The following is a 20,666-nucleotide window of genomic DNA, read 5'->3' as shown; positions in this document are numbered from 1 at the left end:
TAGCCAGGCCTGGCTGGGGTGATGAGGGGATCGCCCTCAGAGCAGTCCTCTTTCTCCTGGCCTAGGATGACCTGGAGCGGCCCATCCCAGGGCCTTGTAGCTGTTGGCAGCAGCCTGGTTACGTGGCAGCCCCACCACACACATAGGATGAAACATTTTGGCAAAGGCCATGTTTGCAGGGAAAACACTCGCAACCACAAGCAAACCTGCCCCTCCCTGGGTCCCTTCACAGCCGGCCCTGCACCTCCCGGGAGCCTCATAAAGCAGCTTCCGCACCCGCCAGGGGCTCAGGAGGCCTTGGCTGGGGCTGCGAATCCACCTGTCCCCAGAAACCACCTGAGGTAGGAGTGGGGATAGGGCTGGCACTTCTCCAGGGAGGAGCCTCGACTTCGCCATCCGTTCAATGGGAATACTACCTCCGACCGCCTTCTACATGGACAAGGGTCCATCCCCGGTCTTGTTTTGGGACTTTGGGCAAGTGCCACTTCTCTGGGCCTCCGTTGAGCCCATCTCATCAGTGGGCCCTCACGCCTGAGTCAGACACAGATCCGTCTCCTGGGCTGAGCTGGGTTGGGAGGGCTTGGGGGGTCCATGCAGAGGCCTGCTTTTAGGACATCCCTCCCCTGGTACGGGAAGAGATGAGGATAGGAGCCCCTCTGGATCCTCTGCTGGCAGGTTGGAACAGTGCGGCACTAGGATGGGCTGTCACATGGGCTGAACCCCTGGCATCAGGAAACACAGCCCTGGGCCTCGGGGTGGTGGGCCTGGGCTCTCTCCTCGGGGCAGGAAGCGGCTCGCAGTCTCCCTACCAGGAACCTCACCCTCCTGCTCTGGCATGGCTTGGGTCCTACAGCCGGCCCTAGTTTGCGGTGTGGCCTTAGGCAAGGCCACGTCTTCTCTGGGTCTTGGGGCCTGCTTCCAGACCAAATCTCCCTGTGGTTCCTGAGGAAGCAGGCAGGGCAGGTGATCCTTCCCAACGCAGAGATGCAGCACTGATGTGTGGGAGTCCCGGGTAGGGCTGGGATCACCACGCAGGGCTTGCAACCTCCAGGCTGGGGTGGGGTTCCAGCAGCCTGGAGGGGGCACGTTCTGGACAAGCTCTCTGATGCTTGTGCCCACCCCAGCCCACAGATCTTGGGGGGCAGTGGCCAGGACAGCGATGGCTCGGGCATGCGGGCTGGGTCTGCTCTTAGCACTGCTGCTGCCTGTGGTCGGCACCTCCCTGCCGGGCACCGTGGTCAGACTCAACGAGGCCGTGCTGAGCTACGGTAAGAGACGCGCCCTGGCCTCTCCCGTGGGTGTCTGCACATGAGCATGTGCAGGGTCCCAAGTGTGTGTGTGTGTCTGTGACCCCAAAAGCCCCATGAGGACCTGGATTTTATCTCATGTACCGCTGTGTCCCTGGCCCCCAGACAAGGTCTGACAAGGTGCCACTCGGCAAACACTTCAAAAGTGAACGCGTGTGTGGGAGCACAGTCATGTCCACCATGCGTGTGTGCAGGTGTCCCAGTACGTGCCTGGGTGTGTGTCTGTACAGGTGCGGCTGCACTCCCTGGGGGTATCCATGCAGGTGTGCATGGTAGGGGCGGTGTGTGCACACGCATGCTGGGGGAAGGGTCTAGCACAATACTGGAGGGAGTCTCCTGGAGCTAGATCTCTGTGGGGTACACAGTGAGAAGACCAGCCCTGCTCTGGGCCCCTCTCAGGCAAGGTCTCTATCCTATGACCACTGCCCCATCCTTCTAAGACCTGCCCCATCCCCCGAGGAAGGCACGATGAGAAAACCTAGGCCCAGGGAGGGACAAAACTTCTCCCCAGTTGCTCCCAGGATCCCACCAAAGCTGCGTCAGGGGTGAGAAATCAGAAGCCATTTCCCCCAAGACCAGACCAAACTCAGATTACGGTGTGAGACACTCAGGTCAGGCCATAGAAGAGAACTTCCGTGGCCCAGGCCACGAAGCACCAAGGTAGCAGTGTCCCCGTGGTGCACACACAGCCTCCAGGACCTTGTATCCGGGCAGATAGGCAGGCGGTGAAAGGGGTCAGTAACCCATGTTAGTCTGTGCCTGGCACATGGAGCCATTCATGGAAGCGACAGGCAGGGACATGAGGCCTGCTGCCTTCTGCTGGCCATCCTCCCTCTGCCCATCCTCTGTGAGGCTCCTTTGTCCCCAGAGCGCCATCCCAGACGCACGGGCCTGTGTTCTTGGTGGAAATCCAGCGGGAAGCCCAGGCTGCACATGCCTCTTTCTAAGTTCCCACAGGGAGCCTGAGTGAAGTTCAGGCCTCTGGACTCTTCATTTGGTGCTCCCTTCCAGCCCCATCCCCTCTCATCTTCGTTCCACTCCATGTTGAATTATTTAATTAGTACCTCCCTCGCTCAGCAGGACAGGTGCATGAGGAGGTCCAGGGGCTTGGGAGCAGGCGCCTCAGCCAATCCAACTTCCCCTTCCCAGGTGTCTTCACCTCTCGGTAAACCGGGCACAGTGTAGCTATATCACTCAGAATCGTGCTTGGCCCAAAGGGAGACAGTCATTATTATTACCCAAATAAATAGCAACAGTAAGAGCTAACATTTACTGTGCACTGAGGCTTTACAAAGACACTACGGGACGGGTACCATCATAATCATTGCAAGTTTACAGAAGGGGAAACTGAGGCACAGAGCAGCCACATCGATAGTGAGTAACAGAGCTGGGATTGGTCCCCAGCAGTCCTCAACCTCCGTGGGCAAGGGTGACCCTTCTAGTCTCTGAGTCCTCTCTGCCCAAGATGTGGGGCGGATGGTGGTGGGTCGTGTGGTCTTGCTCTGTGGCCCCGGAGGGCAGCCTGACTTTATCCTGCTCTGGCCCCCAGTGTCGGAAATCGGGAAAGCCCCTCTTCAGCAGGCTCTGCAGGTCACAGTCCCGTATTTCTTGGACTGGAATGGCGAGGTGCGTCAGCCCACCAGGTTAGTGCTCCCGCCTACTGGGGAAAATGCTTTAGCCTGCCTGATGAATACCCCACGCATAGGTGAGTGTTTCCCACCATCTGGATGAGTGCTTCCCTCACCAGGTTAGATATTCCCACCCTTTAAGTGAGTGGTCACAAGATGATTGAGAAGGTGGGACGGAGGCAGAGACATGGCGGTGGCCGGGGGTGGGGGCCTGGTGCCTCCGAATTAGTAGATTTCTGCCCCCAGGGGCCAAGACTGTAGCTCCTGGGTCCCCAGGGCTGGCAGGACCTTTGGCTACTTTCTCCAAAAATGAGACACCGAATTTAGACCCAAGTCTGAGCCTAAGCACCCCCACACCCCTGTAATGAACAGAGATTCAAAAGCAGAGGAAGATGGGGTCCATCTCAAACTCAGATCCAGGGGCCGGGCGAGTTGTCCCCAAGCATGTGGGAATAGACTCACTATTGCTGGATCTCTGGATTCCCAAGAGAAGTCATATATATATTTAAAATCTATCAAGTTTTGAATGATGGCAACTAATTAAAAAACACTGGACAAACCAGCAGCTGGGGTGGAGGTCCCCAGTACGAGGCCCTGAGGGTAGGGCTGGGGTCCTGCCCTTGAAGGATGGTGAACTGGGAACAACGCAGACACACCCGACAGTGGAGGATTCCTCAGGGTTTTAGGGTTGGCCCCACGTGGCTGTTGGCCAACAGCACCGAGTGTCCTTGTTTGCAGAAGTGGGAATACATCCAAGGTGGTTGTCGAGTGAAAAGAAGCAGGTTCTCAGTCAGCCTGTGTCCCAGAGAGAGTTGTGGAAAGATGTCCGCTAAGTGCCAACAGGGAGAGCATTTGAGGGTGGAGGTTTGATGTGACTTTTCAAATTTATATCATTTTGTAGTGTCTGAATTCCCACCCCCAACACCGGCGTAGGGGAAAAGATGACTCATTGAGGAAAAAAAGAGAAAGTTAGTTAGAAAGTACTTAGCAGTCAGAATAGGCAGCTTTGAAGGGAATGAGTTTCCTGTCCCTGGAGGGCTACCAGCCAAAGCTGTAGACTAGAATGCTACAGAGGGGATTTCTGCCCTCTGTGTGTCCCACCTTCCAAGCTTTCCCGACCTCTGTCAGAAACTAAGATCCCTCCAAGACCCGAATAATCCTCTCCCTCAATTCCTGCCCCAGGCTGGGAATCCAGTCTGCACCCTTTCCCTGCCAGCTGGTTGTCCAACAATGGCTTGCATGCCGCCTAGGTTGGAGAACTCACTACCTCTTCCTCATTCCATGGTTCCAATAGTCAGACAGTCCCTCTTCATAACATCAACAGTGTGGATATGGCTCATAACCACCCCCCCAGAGTTGATTCCAAGGTTTAATGGGAGCCACCCTGTCACCTCCTTTCCCACCCTGCAGGATCCAGATTTCGAATGTCCATGTGCCCCAATTCAACCTGAAATTCATTGCCAATTTGGGGATACGAATGTTGGTAGCAGCCAATTTTACTTTCAAGGTCTTTCGGTGAGTGAATCTCCTGGCGGGGGTGTGCAGAAAGATTTTCAGGGAAGCTCCAAGGGGCAGAGTGAAGGGAAAGGGGCTAGCAACTCCCAGGTCCTGTACTCAAGCCTGCCACTCCCTGTCCAGTGCTCTTTGCCACCCTCCCGTGCGGGCGTGAGACAGTGAGAGTTTGAGACCCTGGGTCCTGCTCCACAGCCGTGTAACCAGGCAGTGGGTTCACCCCTGCAGCCCTCAGTCTCCCACTCTGTGAAGTGGGAGGAAACTCTGCAGCACGGCTTTGGGGGATGCAGCATACACTCCATGCTATAATTAAAATCACACCTCCCCTTTCACAGTGCAAGGCACGGAGTAGGTGCTCAGTAAATGTCGCTATTAGAATTATTTCTGTGTCCCAGTCACTTTGTATATGTTTGATTTCCAAATGATCAGCCAGGCATTCAGAGGGATCTCTTTGATTTGAACTCATTTATGCTGACACTGCCATTGTGTGAGTGCTCACTGGGGGCCAGGCTCCAGGCAGGGCATTTTCACACGGCTGCCTCACAGAAAGCTCAGCACTGCCCTGAGAGAGAGGTGTCGTCACTCTCATGTCCATTCCACAGAAGAGGGAACTGAGGCTCAGGATGGGGGATGGGGAGTGACCGGCCCAGGGTTTCACAGGGAGAGGGGGTTGGGAGCCAGAGTTCACACCCCTCTGCTGCAATGTCTGTGACCCTGAGTGGAGTTTGGAGGGCCTTGAGCCTGCCCCCAGGGGGCCATCTCATGCTGAGTGGGGGTCCTGCCTGTGTCAAGTGGAGGGCAGGCTCAGGCCAGGGGGGTTTGCAGGGTAGGCTCTGCTGGGCAGTGCTGCCAGAGCTCAGGAACAGTGTCGCGCAGAGTCCCCGAGCCCCTGGAGCTGACGCTGCCCGTGGTCCTGCTGGCCGATGCCAACGTGGCTCAGGGCTCCATCAGGACCCCCGTGGTCAGCATCTCTGCCTGCTTCCCACTCTTCAACAACGCCGCGGTGCTTGAGGGCAGTGCCAGGTGAGTGCCTGGCAGGGGCGGGGCTGCAGGGTCCGACACCAAGGCTGTGGTGCCATTTCTTGAGCTTCCTACTCCAGCCATCACCCCATTGCCACAAGGGGCCTGAGAGAGCCCCAGGATCACACCTGTTTTATGGCTGAGGACACTGAGGCTCAGGGAAGGGGAGGGACTTGCCCAAAGTCACCCCGAGAGTGGGCAGCCAGAGGCCACGTCCCCTCTACTGCACCCCCAGCCCCCCTGCAGCACATGACCATGCACGCCAGCCATTGCCGCAGTACTCAGGGAGGATGCTGGCCTGATGTGGCCACCATGGGCCTCAGGGGTTGTCCCTCCCTGCAGGGATGGGGATTCTGAGGTCCAGGGGGCTGGGACCCATCAACCTCACTGTGAGTCAGGGCTGCCTCTAAAGCTGACCGGAGCACCTGCTGTGTGCAGAGCAGGTTCAAACCCTTTACTACATGACAGTAGCCTAGCCAGGAAGGCACAAGGATCCCCTCCATCTTACAAGAGAACAAATGGAGGCACAGAACAGTTAAGTGACTTGCCTAAGTTTACACCGTGGGCAAACGGTGCAGTGGGTTCGAACCCCTATAGCCTGACTCACCTCCTGCTTGATGTCTCCCTTCCCACACGTGAGCTGGGTGGGAATTTGGGACTGGCCTCTCTCCACAGAGGGGGCTGGGCATCAGTCCATCCCTGCTTGTGTCCCGTGACCCCCCGCCACCCTCTGGAGCTGCCCACAGAAAGGAAAGCCCAGAAGTTAGTGGCATTAAAAACACAGCTGCCATCCCCCCACCTCCCCTGAGATGCAGTCCGTGAGCTTGGGCTGCAGCTTGGATCGCCATTTATGAACGGATAAAGATGTGATACACACACACACACACACGCACACACCACGGAAATTTACTCAGCCATGGAAAAGAATGAAATCTTAACATTTGCAACGACATGGACCGAGCTAAAGAGTGTAATGCTAAACGAAATAAGTCAGTCAGAGAAAGACAAACGCCATATGATTTCACTCATATGTCGAATGTAGGAAACAAAACACAGGAACAAAGGGGGGAAAAAGAGAGAGAGAGAGGCAAACCAAGAAACAGACTCTTCATTAACTGAAATTTAAATAAAAATTTAAAAGAAACCCCGAGGAACCATAGTTTCCTATGGATCCCTGCTCAGAAATCACTTAGACCCATCTCCCATTGTTCAGAGGGGAAACTGAGGCACAGAATGAGAAAGGGACTTTACTGGGGTGTGTCACACAGAATTGGAGCCCAAGCAGGAAGCACCCCCAGCTCACTGGGTTCAAAGCAGCCAGGAAGCCAGCTGGCCAGGAACGTGGCCAAGTCCGGCCTTTGCAGCATCTTCTCTGTCTCCCCAAGGCCTGGCCTCATCATCACGTTTTGGCCACTTCCAGACCCCAGAACCAGTGACCTCTACTTTGAGGCTCGGTTTCCTCATTTGTGGGGCACTGTGTTGGCACATGGCAAGGTGCAGAATAGGACTCACACTGGCCCCCTGGCTCGGGGGAGACACTCCTCTCTCTGACGGTGGCTTTGCCCGGAGAAACGGGCCCGAACGCGTGACCCGGAGCTCAGGAGCGCTGTCTCTCTCTCTTTCTTAGCGTGGCCCCTGGGCTGCTGGTCCCGGTGCAGAAGCACATCAAAGCTGTGCTGCGGAACAAGGTAAAAGACCAGCTTTCCTGGGACAGAGGGCCTCCTAACCTCAGAGGGCGTGTGGATGAACGGGGGATGGTAGGCATGGGAGAGATGGGGTTCTTACTCCTTTTTAAAAATTTTTAGAAAAGATTCAATTGATTTATTTGACAGAGAGAGAGAGAGAGAGAGAGAGAGCATAAGTAGGGGGAGGGGCAGAGAGAGAGGGACAAGAAGACCCTCCCCCCCTGCTGAGTGGGGAACCTGTTTTTTTTTAATAGAAGGCCCTTTGTGGGGCTTCTCCGTTCTCCCGTTCTCCCGGGAGGGCAGGGAAGGGGCTGGGGTGAGGGTCTAGGGCAGTGATGGAGAAGCCCAAATAAGGGTGAGTTCAGGGGCGAGGGTGTCGCTGGGGAGGGAGGCTCAGGCTCTTGGGCCAGCCCCAGTCCCGTGCTGGAGGGTGAGGAGGAGGCGGTGCGTTCAGGGGCCACGTGGCTTGTGAAAAAGAGACAAAACGGAAGTGGACAAGAGCACGGGCACTGGAGCCAGGTGGGGCCTGGGTTTGAACCCTGGTCCCCTCCTTCCTAGCTGGGGCACCTGGACGAGTCACCTAACCTCCCTCTGCCCCCAGTTCCACACCTGTCATGCAGAGAGTAAACCTCCCCTGTGGGCTGGCTGGGGGGTTGAGCGCACTAATATCTGTGGGGAGTTTAGAACAGTTTGGCAGAGTGAGCGCTGCGGGTGGTGGAGGAAGGGGGGGACTCCAGGCCTCAGACTGGGACCCTAGACTCAGCGCCTTCCTCACCAGCCTTCTCCTCTGTCTTGCCACAGCTATGCCTGAGCATCTCCAACCTGGTGCAAGGCCTCAATGTCCACCTGGGCACTTTAATTGGTAAGACCTGGGAGCCCCGGGGGAAGGGGACTGGGGCCTCTGAGCCCCGCTGGGGCCCCTAAGACCCTTCAAAGATACCCCCCTAGTCACGGCTGGCCTCTGGGAGATCAATCATAGGATGACTGAACTCAGGGAATTTGATGAATATTGATGAACTCAGGGAATCTCCGAATTCTAGAATTGAGTTTTTGAACGTTTAGTGTGTGCGTGCAAGTGTGCAAACATGCGTGTGTGTGTGGGGGGGGAGAGTACATTCAGTTTGCTGTTGTTTCCTCCCCTGCCTGGAGACTCAGAGCCCCAACCTCCCCCGGTTTTGCTCCCACCTCTCCCACAGTCTTTGGCGGACCCTCCCCCTGGCACTTTGGGGCTCAGGCCCTCACATTCCATTTCCTGCTGCACCCCTTCTCCTGGAGGTCTCACAGGCTCCTCTGACTCAGCATGTGCTCAACAGAACTCAGGCTCATCTGCTTGCAAGTGCCCTCACCCCTGCTCCCCTTCTCAGGGGCCAACCACCCACCCAGAGGCAAGCCTCCCTCTCCTCTCCATCCGCCGTCAGGCTAGTCCACCTGTGATTTTTCCCGAGGATCCTCCTATCCAGGGAGGACGAGGAGTATACTAGGAGAAAGCCCTGTAGGCTAATCCCCTCACAAGCAGACCCTGAGACAAGATGTGGGCGTAAGTGGCTGGGATGGGGTGGGTCCTAGGGGCACGGGTGGGGAAGGGGCGCAGCAACAGGGAAGGAGGGTGTGCTCGTGAGCAGGCACTGCTGTGGGCAACGGGGGTGCACTCCCACCGAGGGGCTCTTGGAGATTGAGGGGTCCGTGCCTGCATCCTCCCCGAGGGGCAGGAGCTGGGGCATATATATATACATCTGCCAACTCCCACCACTCATCAGTCACCTCCCCACTGCCCCCCTTGCCTTCCTCCATGACCACAGGTGGCTCGCAGCCACCACGCATGGTCCACACAGAAGTGTGGCCACAGTGGTGGCCTAAATGAGACTTAATCAGGACTTCATCTCACCATATGAAGCTACAAGTTATGAAAGCAGGCCAGCCTCGTCTTCTTTTCAGTAGTATCCATCAACATTAATAACGACACTGGTGATCCCCTGCCTGTCCCCAGACCGGCCAAAAATGCATCCTTTGTTGATTTGGGGGGTAATACGTGCTCGGTGAGCCCTGAGCAAAATCCAGGGTTCCCTCTGTTTCCCCACACAGCTGTTTGAAGATGCTCCTGTTTGAAGCACACCTTCTTCTATCTGATGACTTTGCCTGGGATTCTAGCGCTTTCCCTAGGTCATCATCACCGACTTTCTAAACTCCAGAGCTGTTGACTGTTGCCAGCTGGATTTTGCAATTGGTTGGCTTTGCTTTGAGTCAGGGGTTTACATCTAACGGTGACACAGCATGGGACAGGTGCGCGGGAGTGGGTGCGTGGGAACAGGAGCAGGGCGGCATGCTCCTGTTAGGCCAGGAGGGACGGCTTGGCAGCGTCTGTGGTGGGCTCTGTAGTGAATATTTTCGTATCAAGCTAGCTTTGGCTTTCTTGTGCAAACTTTTTTTTTAAGATTTTATTTATTTGACAGAGAGAGACACAGCGAGAGAGGGAACACAAGCAGGGGGAGTGGGAGAGGGAGAAGCAGGCTCCCCGCGGAGCAGGGAGCCCAATGCGGGGCTCGATCCCAGGACCCTGGGACCATGACGTGAGCCGAAGGCAGACGCTTAACGACTGAGCCACCCAGGTGTCCCTCTTGTGCAAACTATTAACAACAGTCCTATGAGGTGGCATCAGTATCCCTGATATAGAGATGGGGAATTAGAGGCTCTGAGTCTAAAATCCTCAGTGTGGTGCGAGAGCCACCCATGAACGGACTCATGCTGGTTTTCTCCTTCTTACATGTCCAACCACTGCTCTGCCCAGACTTCATGGCCCGGCTCACAGTCCCCTCAGGGAACATTCCTTGATTACGCCCACTCCCCTCAGTGCCATTCCCCCCCACCCATGTTACCTTCATAGGAGGCACCAAGAGGGCAAGGAGACAGGACTTGGAATCAAAGGACATGAAGTTAAATTTTGGCCTTCTGGCTCCATTGCTGTGTGATCTTAGGGAAGTCGCTCCATCTCTCTGAGCCTATTTCAATCCAAAAAAAACAGGGCTCAGAATTCCTATTTCTCCCATGTGCTGCTACCAGACAGCACAAGTTAAGAGCCTGCTGGACAAGAGGCTCAATAAATGTTCATCCCTCCCTTCTTCCTCAGTGGGGTGGTCTCCATCGAGACGCCTTGTAATTGGGTTCATAGCAAAGACCAGCTCTTGCCCTTTTCTTTGAGGAATTAAAAACAATCTAGTAGAAGAAACCTAAGCATTCAGGCCTAGGGGACTGTTTACATGAGTCCTGGGTACCTACAGTGTGGGGTGAAAGGAGCCACTAAAAAGCAGAGCTTAAAGGGCCTTCTTTCAATCACATAGCAACATGCCTGGCAAAATACAGTATAATGAAAGCTAATATTTACTGTAACACTATTAGCTCCATTTGACAGATGAAGAATCTGAGGTAGTCTGCCTTGAGAACTGTGCCCTTAACTAAGCTATAATGGCCCTCTATAAAGAAAACAGAGAAGGACCCGGAGCGACACCTGGCTTTGCTGCAGCTTTACTGAGGAAGGGACAGATGGGGGGCCGTTTGTCTCTGCAGAAGAAAATACTGAAAAAAAAAATAAATTTGAGATTCTGGGCTATATTTTTTTTCCATCCTCCAAAAAATGTCTATATGTCCACAGTGAATATGCATTATTTTAAAATTTTTCATGTTTTTATTCACTTTAAAAACACAGAGTAATTTATTCTTTTTAGGGTCCTATTCTCTGAGTCACAGTTGTGTGACCACCACCAAACTCGAGATACAGGACATCTTGCCAGCCCCTCAAATCCCTCTGAGCTGCCCCCCTCCTGCTACCACCCCAATCTTTGAGGGCCACGGAGCTGTAGAAATGGAATCATACTATATTGCTTTTATGATCACAAGAAATTTCCAAAACATCAGAGGAAATACAATTAAATCCAGAAGAGACATTAGAAAATCCGGCAGAAATCTGATGGACACACACACACACACACACACACACACACACACACACCCCTTGGTCGTTCAGAGCCTTTGAGGACCCATTGCTAAAAGCTGGGCTTTCCTGAGAGTGGGGTCGAGCCTCCCCACCTGCCATGCTGGCTAGCCTAGCTGTGTCCAGAAATGCGGTTCCCACAAGTGACTCACCCTTTGCAACCTCCCCAGTCAGAATATTCTGAGCTTTGGGAGAAACTTGCCCTATAGGAACTGGACTCTCCTCTGTGCATCCCTGAAAGGCTCCCTGAGGGTGTTTTGGGAGCCCCTGCTCTGTGCTCCCACACTGCATGGCCCCAGGGGCGCATGCCTTTTGAGTTTCTGCAGGAGGTTGTGTGATTAGGTGGAGAGAGAACATAGCTTTAGAGTCAGACAGGTCAGATATACAATCCTGGGCACAACTGAACATAGCAAGCTGCGTGCGTGTGTGTGTGCGTGCGCGTGCCCGTGCGTGTGTAAAATGGGCTCCTAATCTTACAGGATTGTGGTGATGATTGAATGGGACAATGTAAGTCAAATGTCTGGACCTGGATAAATGTGACCTCCGTTCTTTTTCTGTGGTTCACTCTTGCTTTTTTCAGGGGGAGTGTGACCCTTTTCCTTCCTTCTAATTCGAGGTCTCTCGCCTTCCACTGATTAGGAAAGCAGAAACCCAGACTCTTAGAACTGTGTCTAAACGAAGAGTCAATAGGCCACGAGTGGCTGAATCTTGGTTGTGTGTGTTTTGCACCTGAAGTTCACGTGCTCAGAGACCTTTTTTCTTCCCTTTTCTGTTCCTTGGCCTGGGTCTGGCTAGCCAAAGTTGTCAGATAATTGAGTTTTCTGGATAGATGAGGCATTGGTGGGTAAGGCTAAGTATACCATCTTTTCTTCTTCATCCTGCTTTTATTTAGGCCTCAACCCTGTAGGTCCGGAGTCCCAGATTCGCTACTCCATGATTAACGTGCCCAGCATCACTAAGGACTACATTTCCTTGGATATCAGTGTAAGTGCTGCCTTGTCAGCCCAGAGCTGTGGGCTTGTTGCCTCTGGAGCCCTCAGGGTCCTGGGACATTCCTAGAGGAGCAGGGGTATTGAAGGCAGAGGAGCTGGCATGGCATTTAGAGGCGGGCACGGGTGTGAGGCTGAACGTCGCGTGGCATGTTGGGTGGGTGGCATCTGAGAGCCCAGGGTCTGAGATGGAGCCTCCACCCTACTGAGGCCCTGCTGCTTTTCTCCCTCTCACCACCCACCAACCCCGTAGGCCGTTCTCTTCCTCCTGGGCAAGCCCATCGTCCTGCCCGTGGAGGCCTCCCACTTTGTGCTGCCAGCTCACGTGGGTGCCGAGGGTGCCATGGCAACCGTGGGCCTCTCCCAGGACCTGTTTGACTCTGCCCTCCTGCTGCTGCAGAAGGCGGGTGCCCTCAACCTGGACATCACAGGGCATCTGGTGAGGGTCGGACCTGCTGCCCCAAGCACGGGGGAGGAGCGTGCCCTGCGGCCCAGCCTGGGGAGACCCTGCCGAGGCCAGACCATGGGTGGGGCCACCCAAGCTTTGGGGCCACGGGGTGACTGTTGGGAAGGTGAAGAGGGGGCCGAGGGGAGTCAAGAGGCAGTGGGGCTTGAGGAGTGGCTGCCCTAAAGCCTGTCGGGACATGGGGGCTAATTTCAGAAGTCAGAGGACAACCTGCTGAACACCTCCATGCTGGGCCAGCTCATCCCTGAGGTTGGTGACATTTTTGGTCAGAGACCTGGGCCTGGGTGGGAGGTTCTCTGGCTCCACTGGCCCAGATCTGTCCCCTGTGGGCTTCAGCGTGTGTCCTTACCGCTGCACCTGCTCCACCTCAGGGTCAGAGATTATGCTATTACCCTCCTTCTATGCCTTTGTCCAAGTGCAGCCCTCTGCCTGGAGGGCCTTTTCTGCTTCCTTTTCTCTTGTTCATCTTCAAGACCAAGCCCAGGGGTTGCCTCCTGGGGGAGCATCCAACCCCTAGTCTGGTCCAGGAGCCTCCTTGAGCTCTCCCGTCCCTCCTGGCACAGATCACACAGGCTGCGCCCGACTTCATGCCTACCACCCCTTTCGGGCTGGGCATCCCCGAGGGCAGGAGCACGGGCCTGGGGGGATGAACCTCGGTGGCCTCGTCTGAGGCATGATGGGTGGAGAGCCCACCCAGCCTTTGCCCCCAGGTGCCCTCCTCCCTCTCTCCCTCTCCACTCTCCCAGGTGGCCCGCCAGTTCCCCAAGCCCATGCCTGTGGCACTCAAGGTGCGGCTGGGTGCCACACCTGTGGCCACGCTTCATACCAACAATGCCACAATTCAGCTGCAGCCCTTCGTGGAGGTCCAGGCTGTGGCCTCCAACTCGGCTTTCCAGTCCCTCTTCTCCTTTGATGTGGTGAGTGAGGTGGGCTGGTGGGGCTGGCTGGGAGGGCGGCGACTCCAAAGAGCTCCCTTCCTGCCCCACATTCCTCACTTGCTCTGCTCTGTCCACACTGGTCTCCTTGCTGTTCCTTCTCTATGCCATGACATTCCTGCCACAGGCCCTTTGCACGTGCTGTTGGACACTGTGCCTAGGACGCTCTTCCCCTAGTTTTTGGCATGGCTAGCTTCCCCTCATCTTCCAGGTCTCAGCTTAAATGTTGCAGCCTTTTTTTTTTAAGTTTTTTTAAATCTTTTTTTAAGATTTTATTTATTTTTATTTGAGAGAGAGAGAATGAGAGATAGCACGAGAGGGAAGAGGGTCAGAGGGAGAAGCAGACTCCCTGCTGAGCAGGGAGCCCGATGCGGGACTCGATCCCAGGACTCCAGGATCATGACCTGAGCCGAAGGCAGTTGCTTAACCAACTGAGCCACCCAGGCACCCTGTTGTAGCCTTTTTCAGGGCAGCCTTCTTGGACCACCCTGAGAAAGATGGTCCCCAGCAGCCCTCTCCATGCTACTACTCTGCCTTCCTGGCCCTGGCTACAAAGACCCTATGTGGTTACCTTGGTCATTGTTCACCTCCTCCCCTGGCCCGTGAGGGTTCCCAAGGGCAGAGACCTGGTCTGTCTCGTTCACACCGTGCTGTGTGCAGGGCCTGGCACGAACAGGTGCTCCACGAACACCTGAATCAGCCAGGAAGTGGCTGGGAGCCGGTGGCCACCTGAAGGCTCTTATGTGGCTCTGTGTTCTTTGACCTTGCTCTCCCTTCGTGCCCAGGTCGTGAACCTGAACCTCCAGCTCTCCATGTCCAAGGTGAAGCTTCAGGGGACCACCTCTGTGCTGGGGTAAGCAAGGCCTCCTGGATTCAGCAGCCTTAGTGTGTTCCTCTGTGCAATGGGCCTGCAACCACTTCTTGCAACGCCACCCGTCACAGTGTCAGTCAGAGGAGCCTGGGAGGCTGCACGCGTGGTATGGAGGGAGGGGGCACCTAGGCCCCAGCCCTAAGCCTCCTGCTTCCCTTTCAGGGATATCCAGCTCACCGTGGCCTCCTCCAATGTGGGCTTCATCAATGTGAGTGTGGGGCCGGGGTCTCCGGGGACCCCCTCACTGGGTAAGGCAGGCCTTGAACCCATGTCCTGGCACACCATGTCCCTGTGTACCACCGTGACCAAGCTTCCGCCCAGGGTACTTGACGACAGTGGTCGGTCAGGGGGCCCACCCGTTACACAGGCTGTCTGTCTGCCGGTCAGCCGGTCAGTCAGCTTTGGTGCTTCAGTGGGGTGGGTCAGCTAGCCAGCCTGTCACTGCCTGGTGGGTGATGGCCGGCCAGTCCAAGAATCGCGGAGTCCACTGGTAAATCCGCCAAGCCAGCGTCAGGCAGTGCTGGCTGCTCCTTTGGCCACGTCCTTAGCCACCAAGCAGCCCTTCGTTGGCTGGCCTGTCAGTCAGTATGGCCCGTCAGTCCGTCCGCCATCAGTCCGTCATCCATCGGTCAGCACCGGCAAGGTGGCCAGCCACCTGTCGGCCACGCGGTGTCAGGCAGTCCGGTGCCAGGCTGAGGCTCCTCTGAGAAGGCTGACCTGGCCCCAGGGGTAGCTGGACTCTGCTTGAAGCAGGACAGGGATGACCTGTGCCTCTGCTTTTTGCGTGTGTGTCTGTATCTGTCTGTGTGTTCACGTGTGGCCCATCTGTCCCTCTCTCCCGGCCCCTGCCCGGAGCGGGCCAAGGGTCCCCCATCTCCCTGACTACACGGCTGCAGGCAAATCAAGTGCGCCCGCTCATGGACACCCTGTTTCAGAAGCCCCTGCTTGATCACCTCGATGGTGAGCCCTGCCCTCCACGCCGGTGGGCCTCCGTGACCCCCTCCTTGACCCACCTCTGGTCGACGCTCCCTCCCGGCGCCTTTGCCACCTCCCGGGCTCAGAGGGGAAGAGGGTGGGAGTTTTTCAGGTTTTTTTCCTGCCTAAGCCTCAGTTTTCCCTTCTGTAGAGTGAGTATAAGAATAACGGCCCCCACCCCCTGGCTGTCTGGGGGGCTCAGCGTCACAACGCACGTGAGGACCTCAGCACAGGGCTGGCTCCCGGCGGCGCTCCGTGCCGACCTCCCAGCTGAGCTTGGTTTCTCCTTCCCCTCCCGCAGCTCTCTTGGGCATGGGGATCGCCCTCCCCAGCGTGGTCAACCTCCACTATGTCAACCCTGAGGTCTTTGTCTATGAGGTGAGAGCCTTTGGGTGTGACTACCTGGACTTCTGCCACCCTTGGGGGAAGGCTGGGCTCAGCAGGGCAGGGCTCCCTCTCGCCCTACCTCCCTGCCAGTACCAAGAGTAGAGTCGCAGGCTCAGCCAGGCCTGGGGGTGTCCCCTGTTCCTGCCAAGACCATGCCATGAATCGTTAGCGGTAGTGAGATGGAAAAGTTAGGATGTCCGGAGACACGGGTGCAAAGGTCTCGCCCACCCTTTAGTCCTCGTCAGATATCATGCCAGGCCACATTCGGGGGCTTCAGTTGTCCCATGATCTGTGCCCTGGGGTGGGCACGGCCTTCGGTGTCTGGGAACGATGACAGAGGAGTTTCTTCCAGCTTTGTACGTGAACCCCTGCAGGCTGGATGGGGGAAGGGGCGCTTCCCAGTGAGATGAGAAGTTGTGGGCCCAGGGTGAAGTTCAATTACCACTGTCCAGGGTGAGACCCTACAACTTCTTTCTGTTTCACCTGGGATAAAAAATGATAATATTTTTTCTATTCACTCAAGAAGACATGCGTAGGACAGAGAGCTTAGCCAAGGTCCCTCAAGCCCAACATCTGCATGTTATTCAGATCCCCTGAGAGGGACCTACTGATGTTTCTCTGGGGATGATGCCCTGGTTGCTTAAGAACTATGGTCCCAAGGCACTTGGGTGGTCCACGCTCCACCCTGCAAAAAAGGAACCATTGGCACATGTTGGAGCCTGGACTGTTAGTGGGAATTTCCCCAAGACTGTCTGGAACAGGCACGGTCAGTGGCTGACCCAGCCTGGTACCCACAGATCCAGCCAACTGGGTCCAAACCCAAAGGTCCCCAGACCAGCACTGTCCAAAACAATGTTCTGTGAGGATGGAAGTCTGCACTGTCCAACACAGTAGCCATGGTCAGCCGCTGGACCTGGGTGGCTGTTGGGCACTTGAAATGTGGCTAGTGCAACTATGAAGCTGAATTGTAAATCTTATTTCATTTTAATTGGCTTAAATTTAATAATGGCTACTGTACTGGACCATGAGCTACGCATGGGCAGGGACTGGGTCTGCCTTGTTCCTAGCATGGGGCCCAGGGCTTGGCTTAGAGCCGAAGCTCAGTGAAGATTTGTTGAATGAATGAATGAATGAATGAATGATCAGCAGGCCCTGAGCATGTTTCTGCAGTGCGGTGTAGAGAGCAGAGGATATATAGGAGGTTCCTGGCTCTGTTGGGGAGACCTCCACCCGGAGAAGATCCATGGTGTTTGGACTCCCAGTCCTAACCCAGTGCTGGTCCCAACCGCATGCCCAAGCGCACATCAAGCCCCAGGCCCATGCCGGGTGCTCTGCCCACGTGCTTTGGCTGCATCCTCCCTGTAGGCTTGCAGGGAGGGTGCTGTTCCCACTCCCAAGGGGCAGCAGGAAATTGAGGCCCAGAGAGGCAAAGGACTGTCCTCAGGACATACCCACCAAGAGTGGCAGACCATGAGCTCAAAGCCAGGCTGATGGGGCAGCTGGGGGTCCTATTGGTCCGCGTGTGGCCTCTGACCCGGCCCATGGTTTTCTGTGCCCTCCAGGGCTACGTCGTGATATCCAGCGGACTCTCATACCAGCACTGAAGTGGGACCATCAGGAGAGCTAAAAGGGGCCAGCTCCCTGCTTCAGGGACTCTCTTGCTTCAAGCCACTTGGGAAACTGAGGCAGAGCCACATGCGAGCTGGATGATCCAGCCAGGCTGTTTAGTCTTCACTGAGTGCCTGAGCTCCCCTCCCTCCCCTCGAATCCTTTCCCTGCCCCCTTCCCTCCCCTCCTGTTCCCTTCCTCCCCCTTCCCTCCCCCTCCTTGTGATGCGAGCAGCAAGCCGCTCCTCCAGGCTGTACCAACCTGTCCCCTCTCGCATTAAACATTTTCTCTTGTGCCGCAACTTCCAGCCAGGCCTGGTGAACTCTGCGCAAACCTGAGGCTAGTTGCCTGCATCCAGTTCTTGGGCCCTGCTTGTCCCTGGAGCCACCAAAGCCACCTGGCAGAAGAAGAGGATGTGACCAGATCTCTGTTGACCAGATCTGTTAACCTTCCTCACTGCATTGCCCAGGGAAGCTCAGATTTTGAAAGGGGACCTTGGAGGGCAGCAGGATGGCTGTGAGTTACCAATACCGCAGTGGCACTTGACGCACTATGTCCTCAGCTGGTGGCGTCTCCCCTCTACAGTGTCACACCCCATCTTGTTCCTAGAACCTCAGAGGAACCTTACAAGTCAGGCAGGCAGGCCTGTGGGGCTCCATTTGGCAGAGGTGAGGACCGAGGGCCAGCCAGGAGAGAAATGTGCCGGGTCTCAGAGCCGGATGCGGCAACAGATGCCTAGGGCTGCGCCCTTCCTGCGCTCCAGGAATGAGATGTCCAGTTCCCTCTTCTGCTCACCAGCACCCCATCTGGGGCTTGTCCTTGGGTCACAAGCCTCAGGTAACAGGGAGTACGCTGCCTTCTCGGACAGCGTCTCTGCCTTGGGCTTACTCGGACCATGGGCAAGTGTCTATAGGAAGGAGGGGGCCTGCCTACTGGGCCCGTGGCCTCACAAGCAAGTCTCAGTCCTTTGCCTCTGAACGCTCTCTGAACTCTGAGGGTCATGCACAGCAAGATGGCCTAAGGAAGACCAAGGGATGCGAACCCTGGCGAGCCAAAGCCGTGTGATTTTCTTCCCTTGATAAGCTAAGCTCTTAGCCAGACAGAGTGTTCCTTCCTGCCTAGATATACAGGATTCACGTTCTGTTTATGTTTCTCTGGGGGTAAAAGGTGCCTTACTTCCCACCCTCAGCCTTTGGTACAGTGTGACACTAGCCTCTCTCCGTCTAAGGGTTATGGGTTCACCCTGAAGTCTCAGTGTGACAGGCTGAGAGGCCTGGAGCGAACCCAGAGTCTGGGTGGTTGGTGGGAGGGTGGGGGGGCGGTGAGCAGCTCTGAGGGCCCAGCTGTAATGTCCAACCTTGTGATTGTATTCAGGACAGCAGGATTTTTATTTCATTTGGTTGCTTAGTTCATTCATTCATTAATCCTACTTTTATTGGTACTTAATATAGGCTTAGCCTGAGGCTAGGTGATTTGGAATATGAAAAAAACAAAAATTTTAAGATACAGAGCCAGCCAGGAGAGAAAGGTAATAACTTAGGACCAGACTGTGAGCTCAGGATCCAGGATCCATCTAGTAAGTGGTCAATCCAGGGGTCCAAACACCCGCAGCTGAGAAGGGTTAACATCGCACTCACTCTGAAGGGACTGAATTCCCTCATTTATCATAGGATGAGAGTGCAGGAATGCATTCAGAGAAAGGGACAGTCACGGCTCTGAACACACAGGGGCGGAGAAGGCAAGGCCCGCCTCCTGTCAGGTCTGGCCCCTTCACAGATTACCCCCCTCCGCGCCCCCCCTCCCTGCCCATCCCCATGCACGCACACCTTGCACACTTGCTCTCTAAGTCTTAGCCCTTGCTCTTTCTGCCCCAGAAAACCTTAACCTGGATCTGGTTGCCCCTGTCAACAAGCTCCAAAGCGGACTCCACTGGCCACGCCCACACCCCTCTGTCCCTGTGACTCTGATGTCCTTCACTTTCAGACCACGGATGTTGGTATCTGTGGTTTCCCTCATGGAGCTCAGCACATGGCAAGTGCACATAAATGTGTGCTTAGTGAGCTGCTCACACGTGTAAATGTTAGCCCAGGCTTGCCCCAGTCCCCAGCCCCAGGAAGCCACATGGAGACCCATTCCCATGGGTAGGTGTGGGAGTCACCTTTGTTGGATCCCCACAGCGTCTGCAGGGAAGGAGAAAGTTGGCATTGAGCTTCAGGACTGGCCCTGTCTTCAGTGTCAGAGAGGTAGGGGGAGGAAAGGGGTTTGGAGGGCTCCCTGGAGGAAGCAGCAACAGCGGGTCCTGGAGGATGGCTGAATTTGCAGCGCTGGTAGGGTGGGTGTTGTCGGGACCAGACAGGCAATGCTGGGCTGTGGGGAAGGGAGGTCAGGCCATCAGGCAGGAGCCCTCTTGGGTGTGCTTTGGCAAGTCTTGGCTTGGACTCTGGAGTCCCTTAGATCCAGACTCAGCTCCTGGTTGTGCCATCACTTGTTGTATGACCTTGACCCAGTGACTTGACCTTGAGCCTCAGTTTCTCTACCTGTAAAATGGAGAAAATTGTCAAAGTGTTCATCTCATAGGGTAGTCCTAAGGTTTAAATGCTCTAGTGCAGGTCCAACACTTAGCTCGAGGCCGGGCTCCGGTCACAGGCACAGTAAATGTGCCCCCGTGTTGCTATTATCACCAGCAGAATGCTAGCTGGGTCAGAGTGCACACAGTAGGTCCAGCCGCAAGCGTGCTAGACCAGTCCTCCCCTGGGAACCCTGAAGCTGTGTGGTGACCCAAGGCCCCAGGAAAGACTGTTTCCTTACAGTAATTTTATTTTTAGGGAGCTTGCCTCCCCTCTGGCCATTAGAGCTTGGTTATGACCAACTGACTTCGAGCTTAGGGCAATAGGGGATGGGGTGAATGTCCTTTTCCCTCTCAGAAAGCCTATTGTTATTCTCCTCCCTCATGACAGAGAGGATGAAACAGCATTTCAAGGTCACATAGCTTGCGAGAGCAGTGGCCGGCACGGTGCCCCGAGCTCTGAATCTAGGCCAGGGGGTTTCTCCAGCCTCCCCACCATGTCCTTCCTGCGCCCCTCCTTTCCCCACAGTACCCAGGACGGCCCTGGGGGGAGGCAGGGAGAGCCGGCTGACTTGAGGCACACTGGGGGAGATTTGCACTCGGGAGGAGGAGGTGAGGTTTGTCTGTCCCTCTGTCTGTCAGGGGCGGTTCAGCAGGGATAAAACGATGCTATCTTCCGACTGGCTCCTCCAGCTCAGGGCTCAGATCAGGATAGAGACTGGCTGGGCCGAC

At 55.6% G+C, this 20,666-nt stretch overlaps 1 protein-coding gene across 1 annotated transcript; it reads left to right on the top strand.

Annotated features, from left to right (window-relative positions):
- The first annotated feature begins 1,159 nt into the window (after window positions 1-1,159).
- On the top strand, window positions 1,160-17,557 carry BPIFB2 (BPI fold containing family B member 2). The gene is made up of 15 exons (XM_025876273.2): window positions 1,160-1,268; window positions 2,857-2,950; window positions 4,346-4,450; window positions 5,324-5,470; window positions 7,095-7,155; window positions 7,954-8,014; window positions 12,030-12,121; window positions 12,380-12,565; window positions 12,788-12,841; window positions 13,339-13,509; window positions 14,313-14,380; window positions 14,561-14,606; window positions 15,295-15,358; window positions 15,675-15,751; window positions 17,323-17,557. The coding sequence occupies exons 1-15, from the start codon at window positions 1,160-1,162 to the stop codon at window positions 17,362-17,364; spliced, it is 1,377 nt and encodes a 458-aa protein (XP_025732058.1). The 3' UTR covers window positions 17,365-17,557.
- Window positions 17,558-20,666: the final 3,109 nt, after the last annotated feature.

Source organism: Callorhinus ursinus, unplaced genomic scaffold (genome assembly GCF_003265705.2).
Source record: "Callorhinus ursinus isolate GAN/ISIS: 27379988/994484 unplaced genomic scaffold, GSC_fseal_2.0 scaffold38, whole genome shotgun sequence".
Taxonomy (NCBI): Eukaryota; Metazoa; Chordata; class Mammalia; order Carnivora; family Otariidae; genus Callorhinus; species Callorhinus ursinus.
This window is presented reverse-complemented; position numbering and strand designations above follow the sequence as displayed.

Excerpts from the sequence above, each read along its gene's own strand:
- BPIFB2 (XM_025876273.2), top strand. The coding sequence starts at position 1,160 with ATGGCTCGGGCATGCGGGCTGGGTCTGCTCTTAGCACTGCTGCTGCCT. Across the intron at positions 12,842-13,338 it reads TGGGCCAGCTCATCCCTGAG|GTGGCCCGCCAGTTCCCCAA; the intron begins GTTGGTGACATT and ends CCACTCTCCCAG. Across the intron at positions 13,510-14,312 it reads CCCTCTTCTCCTTTGATGTG|GTCGTGAACCTGAACCTCCA; the intron begins GTGAGTGAGGTG and ends CTTCGTGCCCAG.